The 20,894-nt window shown below is 41.6% G+C and overlaps 1 protein-coding gene across 1 annotated transcript; it reads right to left on the bottom strand.

Moving 5' to 3' along the window:
• Nucleotides 1-348: 348 nt before the first annotated feature.
• ACSL3 (acyl-CoA synthetase long-chain family member 3) lies at nucleotides 349-20,067 on the bottom strand (the record flags this gene model as incomplete). The annotated part of the gene is made up of 13 exons (XM_008940765.1): nucleotides 349-861; nucleotides 2,415-2,572; nucleotides 5,243-5,357; nucleotides 6,554-6,745; nucleotides 7,461-7,535; nucleotides 9,203-9,375; nucleotides 10,126-10,265; nucleotides 11,102-11,173; nucleotides 11,456-11,579; nucleotides 12,178-12,328; nucleotides 13,544-13,682; nucleotides 15,053-15,162; nucleotides 19,890-20,067. Coding segments are annotated over 13 exons (1,791 nt in total), but the record flags the coding sequence as incomplete, so codon positions are not given.
• Between the last annotated feature and the right edge of the window lie 827 nt (nucleotides 20,068-20,894).

The following is a 20,894-nucleotide window of genomic DNA, read 5'->3' as shown; positions in this document are numbered from 1 at the left end:
CATACTAAACAAGTTTTAACTAACAGCTGCAAGAGTACCTGCAGAGCTGTGCCAGGACCATCTTCTCCTTTTCAGGTACAAATAAAAGTAACCATTAGGCACATATTGAAGGTAAATCACACGAGCTGGAATGACAAACATTTTCCTCCTCGGATTTGCACAGGAAAAAAAAAAAAGAGGAAAGCACAGCAGCAAATAACCTGGTCCTCTGTTCAACAATGATCTCGTTACAAGCATTTTTAATGTACAGAACAGCACAACATCAATACCTTCTTCTCTTTAAATAATTAGGTAAAAAAAGGCCCCCCCGGTATAACCATTTCTTATATAGCCAAGTTCTCTCTATATACATCCAAATTTTAAAGATACAAATAAAACATTATACAGGATTTATAAATGTTTAAAAACTTGAGGCTTCAGAATCACGGCTTCCCAAAAAGCCTCGGGAAAATCCGCAGACTGAAAAGGTAGCAGAGAAAACTGGAAAAAAAAAAAAAGGAGACAGACACGAGTTTGCTGCCGTAACATTTTACTCAACTCGCCAGTCATCACGGTGACGTTATCAGGAAGAACAGTTTAAGCTGCAGATGAGGAATGGTGGCTCTGAGTGTTGATCTCAAGTGTTGAGACAGGCAAATTCAAGTATTTCCTATTTGATCCAAGCTCGTTGCAGCAAAGTGGTGCAGCAAAAGAAGACTTATTTTACATGTTTCCCGTACATCCGCTCAATGTCCGTTTGATAGTACGCCGTAAGCTCCTTGCGTTTCAGTTTGAAAGCATCTGTCACTAGACCAGTCTCAGGGGTCCAAGGATCAGGGCTCAAACGAATTTTTACTGGTATTTCAAACTTCTCCAGGTTAGCTGCAAAAAGAAATATTTTAAATGCAAACCCCATGAGATGAACCGTTCGTACAGTTAAGCGCAGGAGGAGGAACCGTGTTCTCACGCAGAAAAGCACTTGACAGAAACTCAGAAGTGCTCCTCAGCCCCCGTGGTTGGATTGGGAAAGACACGTGGTCACCAGCAGAGTGACAGGATCCACCAGTAACTGTTCTCCAGTTGCCACAGGAATAATGAAACCACCCCCAGTTGTGTGAGCATCTGTGTTCCTCCCTGACCCCAGAAAAGCCTCGGTGGATGGAAGTGACAGCCTCAAAATGTGCACTTTTGTACCAGTGTTATGATACACAGCTTCTGGAGATAAAGTCTTAAAATCCATACTACTTAAGCTGGAAAAACAGGGTGGTTGGTGGGTTTAGTCTCCCTGATTGTCCTAAATTGTTCAAGGCAATGCTACAGTGGCTGTTCCCCTTGCTGAACCAGAACAGTGCTCTGCCTGCTACACCTTTAGCACAAACACTCCAGCATCTGCAGGAGCTTCTGCTGTTGTTTCAGTCATCAGAAAAACAAAGTAGTCAACAGATAAGCAATATAAAAAAAAAAGAAATTAAAAAAACCAACTATTTTGAGGTTAAATTAAAAAAAAAAAATCAACACATGTATAATTATCCTGTGCAACCTCCTGTTTCTAGGTATTCCCACACCTTTTACTCCCCTTAATGTCAAATCACTGAGTTTGGGGTTTTATTTTCAATTTAGCACTAAAAATTAACAAGGCACACATTGTTGGAAGTGTAAAATTATCCAGGGTAGAAAAGATGAGGACAAACTGCAAAGAGGTCCAGAAGGATGTCATGACACTGAGCAACTGCAAAACAGACAGTAGAAAATGTTCACTGCAAGAAAATGTAGAAGAGAATGCACATGAAAAACAAATTTAACATCCACAGTGAACATTTAAAACACTCTGTGGTCAATTGACAGTTTTATGAGAAAAGCTTAGTGCTCAGCAATGGTCAAAAGCAAGACCAAGGCAAAAAGGATGATGAAAGGTCAAACAGAAATATCTCTGTGCCACTGTTTAATTCTGCACCAAAATAGCTAATAAGACATTTTTGATGCTGAGGGTGGTGATCCCTTGGCCTGGGTTGCCCAGAGAGGTGGTTGATGCCCCATCCCTGGAACCATTCCAGGTGAGGCTGGACAGGGCTCTGAGCAACCTGCTCCAGTTGCAGATGTCCCTGCTCCCTGCAGGGGGGTTGGACTAGAGGACCTTGAAAGGTCTCTTACAACCCAAACTCTTCTATGGTTCTATATGTAGGCAACTGAACTGAGCTTTTTGAGTTTGCCCAGTTCTTACAGTCTTTCCTCAGCTCTTTGCCACGTTGAAAAAAAAAAAGTTACACTAACCAAAAGGATTGACCCAACTCGTGCTTTGTTGTTGGTTTTATTTTTTAATGAAAATTGCACCTTATATACTGTATGAAATACACCCAACTCAAGGAAGCGTTTTTAGGGTCTGTTTCACAGGCATTGGGGTCCATGAGGTCAACAGTACCTATGCAGCCACTCACCTGCCATGGCAGCCTCTGCGAGCACCTTCAGCACCTCTTTCTCCATCTCAGGGCTGTTACAGATCTCTTCCCACGTTCCTTTAAATCCTTTCTTTCGAGCTAGTTCTGCAAGCTCCTTTTGATTTGGCACAACAAATCCAACGACATAAGAATGGAAACTGAGAAGTAGAAGGTGCTTTAGTATGAATTTTGTAAAGGCAGCAAGTCTTCAAAAACAACATTTCAAGTTGGGGTGTGTTTGCAGGTCATACAGAGATACTGCTTTTAACAGTTGGCTTTTGTTCACCTGATCACCTCCTGGAAATGGCACACAAATGACCTCTGCCTGCCTAAAAAGAAGCAGGAAGAGAAGGAACTTACCTTACAGCAACTGGACTGCTTCAAGGTGTGCTGTCCATATGCCTATTCCACTGTGCCTCCTGCTCAGAGCTTTGGGGAAGCAGCACCCACATGGTGTCAGTGCACCCTGCCTCTCCTCATCTTTTGCATCCTGGTATGAATTCTGTACCACTAAGTTAAATCTCCACTCACTGCAGCCAAATGCTAAAGCACTGTTTGTCTTCAGAAGTATCCTGAAGACTGTATCTTCCTTCTGGAGTCACTACACCCTTTCTCCACTGCTATTTCTTCTGCAGATCTTTTCTGTTTGCTAGCTTCTTCAGTCTTGGGGGTCAGAACAACAGCATGAAGGAAGAAATATTCAGATTTTGGTCCTCAGGACCACCTTAGTAATCTCTGTGCTAAGAGGTTTTGCCAAAACGTCTCTCCCACACTAGGCTTTCTCAGTCCCCTGCCATCATTAAGATCCCACCCAAGTATGGTCCTCAGACCTACGGTAAGAGCCATACACTGTGGCACTACAAGTTGATCTCACCATTTCTGTTAAGTCTGGTCCTTCACAGCTCTCCTTGAGCTTCCTACTGAGAACTCCCTTGGGGTTTTTGCCATGTTTGTTCACTCCTCAGGTAACCAAACTACTCGTTTTCTTGACGTGATGCCTAAGCCCCACTGAAGACGGCTCGGATGGGTGAAGTGCTGATAAAGCAGTAGATATCTCCTCTGAAGGAGTTCTAACCATGATTCCTTTCTGCAAGCTTTTTACTCCTTATCTCACCAAGTGTTTTGTCTGAAGTGGTCAATTAACATAGCTTTTCAAGCAGGGATACCCTGAAAACACTTTTGATTCCCTACTACCACGTTTGCACCCCAAGGTCTAAGGTCAAATCACAGATTTTACCCATTGGAGGAAGTCTGTCCTTTTGCACATGGGAGACAGAAAAGCTCCAAATGAAGGACTCCTCTTGTCTGTGAGATCACCCGGGCAAAGCATAAGGAGAGACAGGATCTAAGAGGTCACAGGCACTGCTAACAGAAAGTCTCCAAGCTCACGTTGCTGGGGTGAGTATATACCCACAGTGAGATGTGCATATGGACAATCATTCAGAGAACCTGTATTATACAGCTACTCATGCCAAATTACATAACTGAAATTAAGAAGGACAGCAGCAAAGCCAATCTGGACTGTACTTGGGTTCTGTTTGTAAATTACCTTTAAAAAGTGCTTACAGCACTTCCTATTTTTAAGGAAGACACATAGCATCAGAGTCAAGTGCCTGCCTGACAAGTGTATCTTAGCCTCCAGTTAGGTTGACCTGGCAGAATCAACATAAAATTTGATTCCAGTAGAGAACTTCAATCCTAGAAGAGTACAAATCACCATTTGCAGAACCTCTTTCTCCAGAGGTTGTTCAGAACAGACACTGTCTCAAGCAGTCCAAGCAAGCAACGAGGCAACTTGCACAACAGGCCAAAGGCACAAATAAAGCTTAATATAGCAGAATTCTTCTCAGCAGCACCATGTCCAATGTGTGTGACCCAGAACTGCCAAAACTGAAGTTACAGGATGACTACCATTACCTAACACCAAAAAAAAAATAACACAGAGAACCAGGTGGAGAAGCCAAAAGGTAATTTTCTGGTCATTACCACTGAGCAATTCTCTGGTATGCTTGGCCTAGCCTCTTTAGATTACCAAGTGGGGCTTTTTTTGGCCATATTAAATATCAGAGTATGTCTGATCAATCAGAAGATACAAAATTACTTTCCAAATATCAAAATAGAACAGGAAACCAAGACCACCTGAAGTATATTTATACATGTAAGTCTGTATTAGGCACAGGTAAGAAATTCTAAAAGAAGAAACTGGGGATGTGTTTTGAGTCCTTAGATGCCTCATGCATCATGTACATGCAGAAAGGAAATTAAAAGGGCATTTGATTACTACTTTTTTTAATTGTGTGTTTGCATAGTATTTACAGTGCTTTCTCTCAAGCTTCAAGGCTTCTCCTCATGTACTGCAAGGGTTGAAGGGAAGTATTTTTAATGTCCAAGCCAGCTTCCAAACTGTTGGTGGTTTTTTCCCCCCCACCCTTCCCTCAAGTACAGCAGTACTTGCTCTGAAGCACAGATTACAGCTGAATACAGCCAGGAACAAGGTGTCCTATGGCTTCCACAGGTACTGACCTCTGAAGGGCTCAAGCAATGTCTGTTAGGAGTGCAGGCAGAGCTTAGCTGCTTCTCAGATTGGGGAAAAGGGAATGAAAGAGACTCATTCCTAGCATTTCCCAACAAATGATGAATAAAAATAGGAAAGGAAAACTAAACCCACACACTTCAGTTTTGGTGAAGGTGTTCTGTTATATTGGAAGTGAAATAACTTTCCAATTGGTTTAAAAAATTCCACACAAGAGTGGCAAAAAAAATTTGCTTATTACTTCAGTAGGAGAGATAAAGAATACAGCAATAACCAAGTGTCAGCTGCCTCTTACCTGCTTGCATACACACAAATATTATCTACCAGGGGAAGATTCTTCAGAGCTGCTTCTACTTTGCCAAGAGAAACATATTCTCCTGCCTGGAGTTTTACAAGATCTTTTTTACGATCTGTTGAGGAAAAAAGGAATTAAATGTTAATTACAGAACACAAAACTTTCAGACATTGAACTCACACCTCTCTGAAGTGTGTGTATAAATGCCCACAGGTGATCTGACTCCTGTTGGGTGAACGTACCAGAAACATTTAATATCAGGTTTCCACACTTTGCATTTTAGCAATCTGCCCCTCACTTCAACACAAGAGACATTTCAATCCTGTGCATTTTCTGCCTTTAGAAGAAATGTGACTGCACTGCTGTGTGACTGGAAGACAACCAGGATGATGCAAAATGCCAGCGTTTGACTAGAAGCAAACATTTTGTGCTCCTAGTCCAGATGCTTAAGGCAGGAAACGCAGCATTTGGTGACATTTGTTACTCATTCCCAGGCTAAATCCATATTGGAAGAGCAACTGTCCATCTGTTATTGGAAACACAATTATAGGAACCAAAAATGAAGCCCAAGTTGCTTATTGTCTGTGGCCCTAGGAAGGCAGAGGTGACCTTACCCACCCAGCAGTAACCTCTCCTTTGCTATACACCTTCACGCTGCATTGTGTGACCAGGCAAGGTGGGTTTGTAGCTATCCAACCTGTTTAACCAGCTCCAATGGGATCTAAGATTTTTCTCACATAATAAACCAAATAATCTTAGTTTTCAGGATTGAAGAGGACCCTGAATCACCCACTGCCTTCAAGAGAGACACTTGGCAGTTTATAGGGCACTTATTTTTGTGCCTGCACGTGTCAAAGAATTATATTTTCCCCTTAGTTCCTTTTTGATAAAGGGATATTCTCATTACAAAGAATGGCAAGATTAACAAAAAGCTTATTTAATACCTGAGCACCTATTACCAAAAGAGCTCTTTCACTAAATCAAACACCACACTTAGAAAATTATAAAATCTAAGGCAGATTCTCTAGCTCAGTTAGCCTGTATTTAACTCTCTAATTACTACCCAGTCTCACTAACAGAATGGAGTCAATGTTAAGACTGTTCTAAAAGGGAGTAGAAGCAAATTATTTTAAAACTCAGCTTTTAAGAGACACAATCAAAGTTTACATGAACATAACAGAATTTCCCTGGGATACATGGTAGGTCTTTAGCCTGCATGCCAAGATATGAAGGGTGGCTTTTTTGTTAATTGTGTATTTAGCAGCCCTGAAAAATGTACATATACATGTTCACCTGAATTTATTAACTCACCAATAATTTTTAGACAACCATCTTGATGAAACTCTCCAATGTCTCCAGTGTGGAGCCACCTCTGCCCATTCTCATCAACACTGAAATCTTTTTTGGTTCGTACTTCGTTTTTGTAGTAGCCCACAGTCACATTCTGCCCTCCAATAAGAATCTCACCTCTGGGATACGGTTTATCAGTGTTGTAATAGCCACCTAAAAGTATCAGGTTTATTAAGTTAACATGAATTAAAATACATTCTAAAGCAAGAAATTCTATTGAAATATAGAATTAAACACTAAGTCCTTAGCCAAAACTACCACTCGCCTACCTAAACAGTTCAGAAAGAGTAGAAGTGGTTCTAATTCTTTTCAGCATTTTAAAATGATGATGAAAATAATATGACTACTTTAAAATAATTTCTTTATAGCAACAGAAGGTATCACACATGAACCTCAGCTGAAGTCTACAGAATCCAGCACCTCTAAGACACACCTACAAGCCCTGCACCCTGTCCTGCAAGAATACTGATCTAAATCAGAAAGAGCTACAACACAAAACTTTTACACAATATGCATATACAACTATAGTTTGAAATTAGACTGGAATAAAACGTGAATTATAATACAGAAATATAGATTGGAATAGAAGAAATAATATAGCCACAGAGAGTAATAATCCAACCTACTCAAAATGCCACTTGCATTGACAGCTTCTACCCAGGTATTTTTAAGTCTAAAAGCCATCAAGTGATTTATTTTCCCTTTCTTCTCCCCCATTATCAAACTTTTGTAGTTATAAGTAGCACTTAAAATTTAAAGAGCCAAAAAATAGTCTCCTAATTACTATTAGTGAGCAAAACCCAATGGGAAAACAGCTACATGAAGTTCTTAAAAACACACTATCATTTAATCACACAGATAGTCTCACCTTCTTCCCAGTTCATTAACTTGATTTCACAACAGACCAAAGGTGCTCCCACTCTCCCTGTAGTGTAATCCCAAACTGGAATTTAAAAAAACAGCATTATTTTAGAAATTAGAAAAAGATTTAGAGATTAGGAAAGGAAAAAAAACAAAAAACAAAAAACAAACACAACAAAACAAACCACCAACTGTCTTGTCATGCATCTTATTTGGTGAAAATTAACTGCTATTTATTTCTGAACCTGAATTCATTCATTCAGGAAGAACTGCAAAAAAAAAAAATAGTGGCACTATATCAGAATGATTTAGGGCTTCTGTATTTTGATTTTCTCTCCTTAAGTCTCAGTCCCAAATACTTCTGCATCTGTGCAGCTTCCCAGGAGAGCATCACTGGAGACTACACCATTTCTATCACAGTTCCACTATTTGTTTTTTTAATCAAGCTACTGAAGAAACTATTTCCAGAGGCCTCTTGGAATAAAAACCACATCATGGGAGCCTGTGGATCACCAAGGAACATAATAAATGTCCTACAATCCAGCATAATCTAGCAGTGAGCCTGAGCTATTCCCTGTGTGATTCCAGGGTAGATCACACCGGTGCCAAAAAATAGCAGCTGTTTCTGCCACCACAGAATATAAGTGAAATGTTAGGACTGAAACTTTCTGCTATATGAAGTTAAAATCTGGTGCAAGCTTTTGCATTCTCTTTTCCTAACGTTTCAATATACTCACCAAAATTGAAATAATTTGTTCAGTTCAACGGGGTGCCTGCACTAATGCCAAAACCCCATATCACACCGGTGCCAAAAAATAGCAGCTGTTTCTGCCACCACAGAATATAAGTGAAATGTTAGGACTGAAACTTTCTGCTATATGAAGTTAAAATCTGGTGCAAGCTTTTGCATTCTTCCTTTTCCTAACGTTTTAATACACTCACCAAAACTGAAATCACTTATTCAGTTCAACGGGGTACCTGCACTAATGCCAAACCCCATTCACACTGTTACAGGCTTTTCTACCACAAGCACATTCATTTCACATGCAGGTCACCAGCTTTAGCACAACGTGTCAATATCAGTGCTGCTGCTGTCTCCTACGTTCAGGATTCCAATCAATTCCCAGGATTGCCCCATTACACTGGGCAGCATGCACCCAGAGAAGAGCCACAAGAATGATCTGAGGGCTGGAGCAGCTCTCCTATGAGGACAGACTGAGAGAGTTGGGGCTGTTCAGTCTGGAGAAGAGAAGGCTCCGAGGTGACCTTATTGTGGCCTTCCAGTATCTTAGGGGGGCCTACAGGAAAGCTGGGGAGGGACTTTTTAGGCTATTGGGTAGTGACAGGACTAGGGGGAATGGGGCAAAGCTGGAAGTGGGCAGATTCAGGCTGGATGTGAGGAAGAAGTTCTTCACCATGAGAGTGGTGAGACCCTGGAATGGGTTGCCCAGGGAGGTGGTTGAGGCCCCAGCCCTGGGGGTCTTTAAGGCCAGGCTGGATGATGCTCTGGGCAGCCTGATCTAGTGGGAGGTGTCCCTGCTCATGGCAGAGGGGTTGGAACTGGGTGACCCTTGTGGTCCCTTCCAACCCTGACAGATTCTGATCTGTTTTAGCAGAGGACTTAGTAGTGTTGGCTTGACGGTTGGACTTGATGGCCTCAAAGGTCTCTTCCACCCTGAAGGATCCTAGGACTCTGCAGGAGCGGGGTGTCCCAGAGGAGGCGGCCGGCAGGGACGCAGGGCCACCAACCTTCGGTGATGGTGCCGGCGCCGGCGGACTCGGTGAGGCCGTAGCCCTGCCCCACGGGGCAGCAGAAGCAGATGTTCATGAAGCGCTGGGTGGCGGCGGAGAGCGGGGCCCCCCCGCAGAGCAGCACGCGGATCTTGCCCCCCAGCAGCAGCCGCACCTTCCGGAAGATGAGGCTGCAGACAAGGGTAAGAGGAGACATCGTGGTTGCTTCAACACAGAATGAGAGAGAACCTCCTTTCTGCAATCTGAACAAAAGGTTTCCACCATCTTCAAAGTCGAGGGAAACTTTGAAGCAGCACGTTTAAGTTTTCAAGAACAGATTTCTAACCTTCATCCCACATTCTGATTTGAAGGTGGGTTAGATGTTTTGAGAACGTAGATTTAGTAAGGCAGTAAAGTCCTGTGCCTTTCTCCTCAAAAATTATTTAAACAAGCTGTATAAATTTTGTAGTTATGCTATCCTTTATTCTTACAAAATCTTGGAGTTGGACTTGACGAACCTGGTGGCTTCCTTCCAAATGGAGCTATTCTGTGATTCACTTCTGTGAAAATGTGAAGTCTACAGTTATCTATAGGATAGACAGGATCTATCTATAGGATCCCATCTTATCCAAGAATTGCATAAATCCATTCTTCAAGTCCAGATAAAAATAATACAATGGATATAAATCTCCAATCAACCTCAAATAACACTCACTTAAGTTTTATCAGTAAATATTTGAAGTCATCACACAAGCTACCAAGTTGTTGCTTCGATTTACACTTAATTACAGATGTTATTACTTAATTACAGATGTTATGTTCAAAGTGTCAACATTAAAATGAAGAAAAGCACCAAAAAAAAAATAAAATCAGATACTGCTCACATGCTAAGATTTTGAGAAGCATTTTTTGGGTGCCATTAGAAATAAAAGGACAATTACCTATCACAGAGCGGGGTTGTGTAACCTTTGGAAATTTGTTCCATTTTGTAGTTGTAGGCCAATATAAATAGATTCCTCTGGAAAGAGGTCATTTCATTCACTTTGTTCATGACATTTTTGTAGATCCGATCCATGATTTCCTAGTCAGAAAAAAAGATTAAAGAAACAGAAATCCTAAATTCAGTGCAACAAAAAGGAAACCATCTAGAAATGCTAGTATGTTTTAGCTGACAGCCCACTCCCAGGGTGCTTCCTCTTCCACTGCAAGATGTTCCCAGAGCTGAGGAAAGCAAACATCTGAGCAGGAGCACTAGTTAACCCCGAGCTGCCTGCAAATATCTTCACTCCATTCCTTTACTCTGATCAACTACAGATGATTCATTAAAAAGGCAATCTAGTACCCACAGCTATTTAAACTCTGAAAAATGTTGACATTCAGATGATGAACGCTTCTCCCTAGTGCTGAAATGAATACAAGGAAAATTATTTTAAGCTACCTTAACATCAAAGGTTCTACCTCTCATTTAAATAAAAGAGAGACCCTATTGTGGTCTTTCAGTATTTCAAGGGGGCTATCAGAAACATGGGGTCAAGCTTTTTAGCAGGATCTGCTGCAACAGGGCAAGGGGCAATGCTTTTAAACGTAAGAGGGAAGATTTACACTAGATATAAAGGAACAAACTTTTGACAGTAAGAGTGGTGATACCCTGGCCCAGGTTGCCCACAGAGGTGGTTGATGCCCCATCCCTGGAACCATTCCAGGTGAGGGTAGATGGGGGTCTGAGCAACCTGCTCTAGTTGCAGATGACCCTGCTCCCTGTAGGGGGTTGGACAAGATGACCCCGAAGGTCCCTTCCCACCCAAACCAGTCTGTGATTCTATGATAAATGATCATTGCATTAATTCTGTTAAGATTTGAATTATTAATTGTATTTTCAAAATTATATAAGAAATTATTTATCCTTCAGTTACTTACTGGGACAGCTGCCATTAGGGTTGGCTTAAGTGTAGTAACATCACCTTTGCTTCCTTTCTTTATTTTAGAGGACTAAAACAAAGAACAAGTTTACTAGCAGACACATTCCAGATTTTCTGCATGAGAAACAAAGTGACATAGCACATCTTTCAAACGATCCCATTTATTTAAATTATATTTTAACAAGTAAAACTAGTCTAAAGTGCCAGTCATAGCCAGCAATACCCCGTTTCATGAACTGTAGAAACCATTTGTTGTAGTATTTTAAAAGAAATATTACAAAGGTCCAGTATGAGGAATTATTTTTATTATGATTATTTTCTGCCATTAGGGCTAACATCTACAACGACTTACCTGGTCAGCTAATGTCTGAGGTGAAGAGTAACCGATGGGGCACCCATGAGACAGACACACAAGTTCAGCACTGAGCTCCAGAACATGGGCAAGAGGCAAATAGCCAATGTAGATGTCTTTTTCCCTGTGAAGAATTTTGAAAAGACAGGTTTGTGATGTGCCACTACAGTCCTCTGATGAGTCACTGAGCTAAATTTACACAGAGCTCACAGCAGAACCAGAGAAAGTGTAAAATGCCTTTGAGCTTGATGCATTATTTCAAATAATAACAGGTTTTGTTTCAGAACTTGTGTACTACATACTGTAGGATTAAGGCATGAAGTAAGTGTGATGTCTACTCATCCCCAGACAATAAACCATGTGTTCAGGTTGCAAAGGCAATCTGGACAAGATTAAAAACTGCACCAAACAGAAACCACAGAAGGTAACACTAAGCAAAGGAGGTACTACTTAGGGAAGGTTTCAAACCCTCCAGTGCAGGGTGGCCACACCGGCTCTTGGGTCCTGGCCCTGCCCACATATAGGAGACAAGAGAACAAACAGCACACAAAGCAGTCATGTCATTTAATGCAGCACTGGAGGATGCTCAGACATCAGTGCCCAGGATGATGTCTCAGCCAAAGCAATACAGAACAGTGAATATTTTACACAGTAATTAATCTAAAATCACATGCAGCGATGTGATTTCTTTATTTGTGGGTGAAGTAGCTGTTGGAACCTACCCCAGATTTGGAATCCTCTCGGCCATTCCAGTTATCCCAGCAATTATGTTGCAATGGGAGATCATCACTCCTTTGGGAACTCCTGTGGATCCACTCGTGTACATGATCACAGCTATATCCGAGGGCACAGGCCTGGCCTGCGGTTTGTTTCCTGTAATTTGTGTTGAGAAAAGCAAACACAGAATGTGTGGAGAGCACATCAGAGTGGGACACCTGTCAGGCCAACATGTGTCAGCAGTCATTCCTATACAACACTAATGACTATTGCAACTACATTTTGCTTTCATAGATGATAGAATGGGTTTGGTTGGAAGAGACTTGCAAGATCATCAAGTCCAACCGTTATCCGAGCACTAAACCGCGTCCCTCAGCATCACATCTCGTCTTTGAAACCCCTCCTGGGATAGGGACTCCACCACTGCCCTGGGCAGCCTGGGACAGGCCTTGATAACTCTTTCAGGGAAGAAATTTTTCCTCATTTCCAACCTAAAACTCCCCTAGCACAAAAAAAAAAAAAATGGTCGAACTTAAGTGCCTTTGCAAAGAGTAGGAACCCCTTCGTCTTAGCTGAGCAACTATTATTATCCCTCCCTACCACAATGACACTTTTCTATTCTCTTCCCCTTATTCCTACAGAGGAGAGAAGAATGGGCAGAGATTTGGCTTCTCCAAAATGCCACTGAGCTGCACATCCCTTGGAAGGTAGGTGGCACTGGTTCCACACTGCTGCAAGGTCAGACCCCGTTGGCAAAGATACTTTCTCCTGCCCTCCCATACCCGCAGCAAGGCCCTGCTGAGCCAACACAGGGTCCAATTTCTATAAATATTTAAAGGCAGTTCAATAGCTTTAATAGGATTGAAGCCATTTTTAAGTACTCGCACTGAAAGCAAGAAAGCAAAACAATAATTATGTTTATTCAGAGGAAGAACTGCTATTTGTAAATTTAACAAAACTTAATGGTAGCCAATTACTGATGTCTTGCTATAAAATGCACAATAATTTTCTCTGTGTGCTCTGAATAACCTGGTTTTAGTATGCCTGATTGTAAGAATGCTTTCTAAGTTCCTATCCTGGCCACAATGATATCCAAAAAATTATTCTTCAACATGTGACACTTGGTCATGGGGAAGAGAGGCTTCAGTAAAAGCATTTTACTCTGTTGAAAAATAGAACAAAACAAAAAACCCCCACACCAAAATCCTATCACTGCCAAACCAAAGACCCCACAAGTTTTATTTAAAGAACCAAGGAGATAACAAAAGGTTAACCCCTGCCTTAGTTTGAGCTGTGCAGTTTCCCCAGGTTTACTCAACAAAGCAGGACCAACCAATGAGTTGATGCCAACAGAAAGAAAAGACAACCTACCAGGATCTGCCTTGGCCCCCATGGCTTGCACAGAAGCCATGGTGTGGACAATGACACCCTTGGGAAACTCGGACCACGTGGTGGGTTTCCCATCCACCGTGATGATGTGTCGCAGGAGGGGAACCTGGGAAACTATCTCCTGTGGAAATGAACACGTGTCCAGAGGTCAAATGTCAGCTTTGCACCAACAAGGAGGAAAAAAACAAACCAACCCCCACCCCCATCTACTGTATACATTAAAAAAAGCATTGACATGAAATACCTGGGCATTTAAAATATCAGTGGATAAATCTGTCTAGCTCAAACAGCTGCAAAGATTGAAAGCTCCCACATTTAGATTTGCAGGACTGATCAAACTTTGCTCTTAAAAGTCCAAAGACTTTTCCAGCCATTTACTGAGCCGGGTCTTACTCCAAGGAAAGGCCTCAAAATGAGACTGAAATGATTTGTAGAGATAATGGACTTTCTAGTCTCACAGAATGCTGAAACTTGATACACAGTAATTCTCATAATAATTCTTCTGTTGCTCCCTCATTATTATGATACTTAAAACCAGCAACAGCTAGCAAAAATACAGAATATTAAGCTCTAGTTAAGCATTTTGGGCGAAATGTGGGTTCTAAAACATTTATCAGTGCTCTAATGGAAGAAGAGATGATTATCATCTCTAGCAGAAATTAATTCTCTTACTGCAAGCTGAAATAAATGTGCATATATACTGTCTTTCTAGTAACTTAAAAAAAAAAGGCATGGAAATTTTAACTCAAAATCCAGCAATAGCACACAGATTTTCATTAAAATTCCCTTACATGAACAACCTAGCTCCTCCAAAACAGATGATGATGAAACTCATGCAGACTTGTTGTTCCACTTGTGTGTTCACCCTGCATCAGTAAGTCCAGAAAGGTTTTCTGACTCTTCTCCTGTTTAAAAAGCTTCCCCCTGCACTGCAAAACAGCTCTAACTCTCCCAGCACCCATCTTTACATTTAGGAGCCATTTGCTGCTGGGAAATCATCCAGCAGTACAGCAGGAGGATGATCACATTTAGGTATTCATACAGATCACAGAATGGTTTGGGTTGGAACAGACCTTGAAGTTCATCTAGTTCCAACCCCTCTGCTATGGGCAGGGACATCTTCAATGAGATATACACCTTAGACATTTTTCTGTTCTTCCCATTTGCTTCAGCTGTTCAATTTCCAGGTAGTAAATTCACCCAGAAATGACAGCAGCTTCTTGTAAAGGTGTTGTTCCAGGCAGCACTGCAGCTCTTCAACAGTGCAAATTACTCATCCCATTCTCCAGAGTCATGAAGGAGCCTCAATCCCACTGAAGGCTAACTATAGGGGTTTTTTTCTGTTCATGAAGGTAGATACATAAATCTTATTCTAAAAGAAGTGTCTGTCCTAGAGAAAGGCAATAAATCATTGTTCCATACAACAGCACCAGGCCTTTTGACAACTAGCAGATACACTGGAAAGAGATAGACAAGGAACAGTTTTCTCACCTTCAATTTTGTTTGCATCAGTTCTTTACTGGTGATGATGGTGGTCACCTCTGTTTCATTTAGCCCGTGTACTATTGCTGGGCCTCCCAGAGTAGCATACAGAGTAACAACTGAAATGGAAAATGAGGAGGGAAACAATGGTGAATACCTCTGTTACACTTTCAATTATAGTTTACAAAGAAGAGCTGAGATGAACCTATTTTAAATCAGGCAAAACAGTAACTACTTGTCAACTGATAAAAAGGTCCTACAGTTTTATGCTTTAAAAAAATACATACTACATTATTTAAATACAGCATAATTTTCAGTTACTCCCAGGAGGAATAAAAACCTTTTTTTGTGTGTGTGACTGCTACTATTTCTCAAGGTCTCGAAGTACCAAAACCCCATTACCCCATGGAATTATCTTCCAGATCTACTCTTGTACCTTTGTGGCTTTTACCATTTTAAAAGCAGACATCCATCCTCATTTTCATACTCTGTTTATCAGTCCTCTGGTACAGAGGAGGAAATGGCTTTCATTTATGTGACTTCTCTTTTCAGAATTCACATACTGTTAGCAGTCAATTGTGAAAGGCCAGTAATAAATTGTTATATGTTGTAATACATATCAGCAGATTAATTATCACACACAGTAATAAATCTGTGACTATCATATTCTCCCTATTTAAAGCAACATAATAAAGGTTTAATCATCACTGTCGTTAGACATTGAACTGATATAATGAGGATACAAAATAGCAAGGAAAAAAGTTGTAATACATATCAGCAGATTAATTATCACACACAGTAATAAATCTGTGACTATCATATTCTCCCTATTTAAAACAACATAATAAAGGTTTAATCATCACTGCCGTTAGACATTGAGGAAAAAATAATATTTAGGAAATTGACTATTAGAAAAAATATTTCCTGTATTTAAGGATTGCTCATTAGCCTTCTAGAGTGTTAAACCACAATTATTTCATATTAACAATCACTAGATCATATTTAATTTCCTGCTGTTTTTATGGGGACTGCAGGAGAAGAGACAGGAAGAGACTGAGGAAGAAAAAGGCAGCTCAAAAAGCAAGAGAGGTATAAAGAAAATATTTCCTGTTTTTCAAGCAAAATCCTGAACAGGGGCATCTCAAAATCCCATAAGGTCAGTCAATGGAATCATTAATAATTGCAGAATCAGTGCTGGAAGTTTTGTCTCATTAGGTATCTGAATTTCTTGTGTATTTTAGCCTGGATTCAGCTGAATACCTACACAATGTAACTATCAAACCACAACAGCCCGTTGTATGTTCAGGCTGTACCCACACAATGTTCCCTGCAGTCCCACAGGGTCAGGGGTTTCCTTCCCTTGGTGGGAGCTGCAGGCAGGCGAGTCCCCTCCCCGTCCCCACGTGCCATCCATCCCTCCCTGCAGCACCGACCCCTGCCGCAGGAACACCCAGCGGGAACCCAGCCAGCGCCCCCGGGGCACCCTGCCGCCCGAGCCGAGGGGGAGTGTCCCCAAACCTGCCGTTTCTGCACGGAGTGAAACCTGTGAGACCCTCACTTCTCCACACTGGCACCTACAACTAACTTTCCCGGGCAAATCTGAAAGTTCAGGCAGTTTTTTCTTCTCTCTTTGCTTCTCTTGAAAACACACCGAGAAGGGATTATCTTTTGTCTTCATCTTCACACATGCAATAGTACAAGTGAGGCTCCGAGATCTGAACTTCTGCCAGGAATCCCACTCCAGAACCCTGACTAACAGAAAAACCTCCACACCACCAAATTTGCCAGCTAATATAGAAGAACAAAGCCGTGTCCTAAAGAAACAAGGGGAATTTCTGCCACTTATTTTAACGTAACTAAAATGTTAAACTGTGTATTTTGGCAGCCATTGTACATTAAAAATAAAAAGCAAAAGAGACCCTTAAGGGCTTTCAACCAAATAAATCCTGACAAAACCACTTTCCCTCAAGCTTCAGGAAGGCCAGACTGAAAGATGAAACACAACCTTTCTTACTCATTTCAGGACCTGGTTACACACTCAGGTGTTTATCTGCCCACATTGGTGGAGAGCTCTTGACACTGATGAGGAGATACTTTGGAAGGAAATCTGTTTTCACATCAGTACTCTTTGTTTCCTTTTTTGCACTAGCAATTCTACTCTACCTCCTCCAAGTACAAGACTTCAAATAAGGTAACATTTACAATTGAGCAAGTATTTCTAATCATAAAGCTACTTGTTTGTGGGAGTAATCCCTAACATAAAAAGGACTTCCCCACTTCAGTTCTATAGTACAAAAGGCATTCTCTCCACCACCACGCATGAAGCAGATGAACCTGCTCTCCTGACATCAGTTCTGGGCACATACCATGAGATTCATTTCACATTCCCAAAAGAATGTGGCAACCCTACCACACTGTGAAACTCGTAAACTGAAAAATGCTAACAGGAGTTATTTAGGCTAAATAACTCCTGGAGCAGTCTTGCCACACTTCTTCAGCATCATCTGAGTTTTACAAGGCATCCAGCAAACTGAGCATGAAACCACTACTTCTGATTTTTTCTCCACGAATTGCAAAATCCTCCTAGGATTTTGTAAATGTACTTTGCTTCCAAATTACAAAGAACTGATACAAGCCTTTGCATTTTATTCCCAGGATAGTCACTAGGAATCTAGCAGATCCCCAAAGCAATGAACAAGACCTGATGTGGTGGGTTATGAGATACGTAGCTTAAAAGCAATGCAGACATCTTGTCTGAGAACCTGTGCAGATCTCTGTGCTGGTAGGCAAGGCAGAAGCAGTCACTCACTGAAGAAAGCACCAAAAATATCCTTGAATTTAGGCTGAAAGGAACCTGGGAAGGTTACGTGCACAAAACAGCTCATGGCATCAGAGTGCTCAGGGCCATGGCCACTCCAGTGTTAACCACCTCCAAGGATGGAGATTTCACAACCATTCTAGGCTCCTGTTCTGGTATTTGACCATCCTCACAACGAAGAAGTCTGTCCTAATATATAATCAAATTTTCCTGTGTTTCCACTTGTGCCTGTTGCCTCCAGTCTTACCAAAATACAACTTTGAACAGAGTCTGGCTTCATCCCTTCTGCACGTTCACATCAGACAGTTCTAAACAGCAACAGTATCTCAGCTCACTCATCTTAATGCTGAACAGACCCTGCTCTATCAGCCTCTCCTCATACATCACGTTCTCCAACCCCTTCAGCATCTTGGCAGCCTTCCACTGGACTTGCTCCAGTACATTCATGTCTTTTTTTCCCCACTGGGAAGCCCCACACCAGACAGAACTCTAGTGTGGTCTCACCAGTGTCCAAAAGGAAGAGAAGGATCACTCCCCTGGACCTACCTGCTACACTTATGCTACGCAGCCTGTTACAGGGAAGACATTTTTCCTAATATCCAACCTAAACCTCCCCTAGGGCAACTCGAGGCCATCTCCTCTCATGCTATTGCTTGTTCCTTGGGAGGAGAGCCCAAGCCCCACCTGGCTCCAGCCTCCTGTCAGGGAGTTGTCAGAGCCAGAAGGTCTCCCCTGAGCTTCCTTTGCTCCAGGCTCAACACCCACAGGCCCCTCAGCTTCTCCTCACCACACATGGGCTCTAGACCCTTCCCAAGCAGCTTTGTTGTCCCTCTCTGGCCACGCTCCAGCCCCTCCAGGTCCTTCTTGGAGTGAGGGGCCCAAAACTGAACCCAGGATTTGAGTGGCAGCTTCCCCAGTGCCCAGACCCAGGGGGTGAGCCCTCCTGCTGGCCACATCAGTGCTGATCCAAGCCATGATGCTGGTGGCCTTCTTGGCCACCTGGGCACATGCTGCCTTATATTTGGCTGTCAACCAACACACCTAGGTCCTTTTCCACTGGGCAAAAAAATGCCCACCTCAGAAGGGACAAACAAGGCAAGTAAGCTGATTTTGAAATGGTATGGGCCAGAGCCCAAAAGACACTTTTTATGGTCACTCCATGAGAAATTGAGAAGTGTTGTCCAGGTCAGAGAACCAGGTCTCGGATCATTGCCAGGGCTAAGGATCCAGTCAGTGTATGATTCAGAGACTGTGAATGAGACTGACTTTAAATAACTCACCAAAACTAAACACAGTCTTAAGTTTTCTGCAGTAATAACTAGCCCTCAAGCTTGTCCTTGAGCATAATCTCAAATCAGCACTCAAGTTAAATTAGGATGTATTAAATGATATGCGATGGACTATAAGAAAGCCAAGAAGTGGGGAGAAGAAAAAAATATCAAAATATATTTAGGGGAAAAAAAAATGTATCAGCTCAGCCCAAGGTTTGAGTTAAGGAATGACTTACAGTTTGCTAAAGGAGTTACTAAGCAACTTTTAAAGAGCTCTCCAAACTAAGGTCATAGGGATTTATCGATTCCTTCTGACTTTTAGAAGGTGACAACATGATGAACTCTAACCAAAAATCAAAACTGAAGAACTGATGAAATATCCTGTTAACAAAACCCTTACAGGCAGAGATAAAGGTTTGACGTCAACTCCTGAAACTGAGTCAATGAATTTATGTGTGATTTTTATTTGTTTGTTTTGAGGAACTTGGGAATCTGCGCCGATTTGAGATGGAAGGAAAACAAACCTCTCCGAAATTCATTGAGCAAACTGTACTTACTGAAACCATCTGCAGAGACAGGTTGGTCTGCTCAAGGCAGAACACCACAAATTTCACAGCCTCTGCCTCATGCAGTAATACTTGTCATTTTATATAAAGTTTTCTCAGCTTGTAAAGTGAATGAAGAAAATTTTAATTGATTTTCAGACTCTGTTGGGAGAACAGAAGCCATACAAATTCCAGGGCAGAGGCCTACTTACGCTGGTAGTTGCACATAAAACAGGCTTGGGCTGCAATCATCCACTCAGCTCTTGTCTCACAGAAGATAGCAATGTTAGTCTTTGGTTGCTGACCCAGTACTGCTAGGCCATTTCCAAAATTAACAGCTTTAATGTATACATCTTCATAGGAAAGCCAGGTGTACTTGCCAAGGATGACCTAACAAGAATAATAAATTCAATTTAGAAAATGAACATCCTTAACACACGTCCTACCACATCTTCAACCACGTGAAAAAACAACACAGATCTCTGAAGTAACGTTTGCTTGAATTATAACAGCAGTTTACTCAAGATAATGAATAATGTTCTTGCCAAAAACTACAGGGACTGTGCAAGTTCCAACACAAATACTGCAACATCTCCACATTATCACCTCTGCTTCCACTCCATGTGAGGGAAGCACACGATTCCCACTGTACTTCACAGCTTCAGAAGCCCTCCCAAAGGCTGTGGTTACCTGACCCTTTAGGGTGTTTTCACGAAGGTTTGGTTTATTTTAAGTAAAGGGTGGCAGGCAAGACCTAGTACAATATATTCTCTATATTTGCTTTTTTGGACATTTGGGCAACAATCCCGCTACATAAACATGCTATTTAGGTGCTCATTATTATTAAAAATAAAAAATAAATCAGAAATCAGAGAAACTGGACTCCAGAAAGCAGTCCAAAGGGTCCTCAGTCAGAAATTGTATAAGCCCTTTCCCTTTGTTCCAGAACAAATGCCCAGCACTTCTCTATTCTCTCCCTATGATATACTAATATACTGACTGTCCAATGTCCCTTTCTTCTGCATTTCTCTACCTGCTTCTTTTGCAGGACATGGACCAAATTACAGTTTCTTTCACCCTTCCTTATGTCTGCCTCCAAACCCACCTCACTTCTTGGCCTTTCCATCAGTAGCTGTCACTAAGATACAACATACAGTTTCTACTGTAAAAAGCTGTCCAGACTGATTTAGAGTTTCACTATCTTTTAAATGTTCACA

Source organism: Merops nubicus, unplaced genomic scaffold (assembly GCF_000691845.1).
Source record: "Merops nubicus isolate BGI_N331 unplaced genomic scaffold, ASM69184v1 scaffold1705, whole genome shotgun sequence".
In the NCBI taxonomy this organism is placed as follows: Eukaryota; Metazoa; Chordata; class Aves; order Coraciiformes; family Meropidae; genus Merops; species Merops nubicus.
This window is presented reverse-complemented; position numbering and strand designations above follow the sequence as displayed.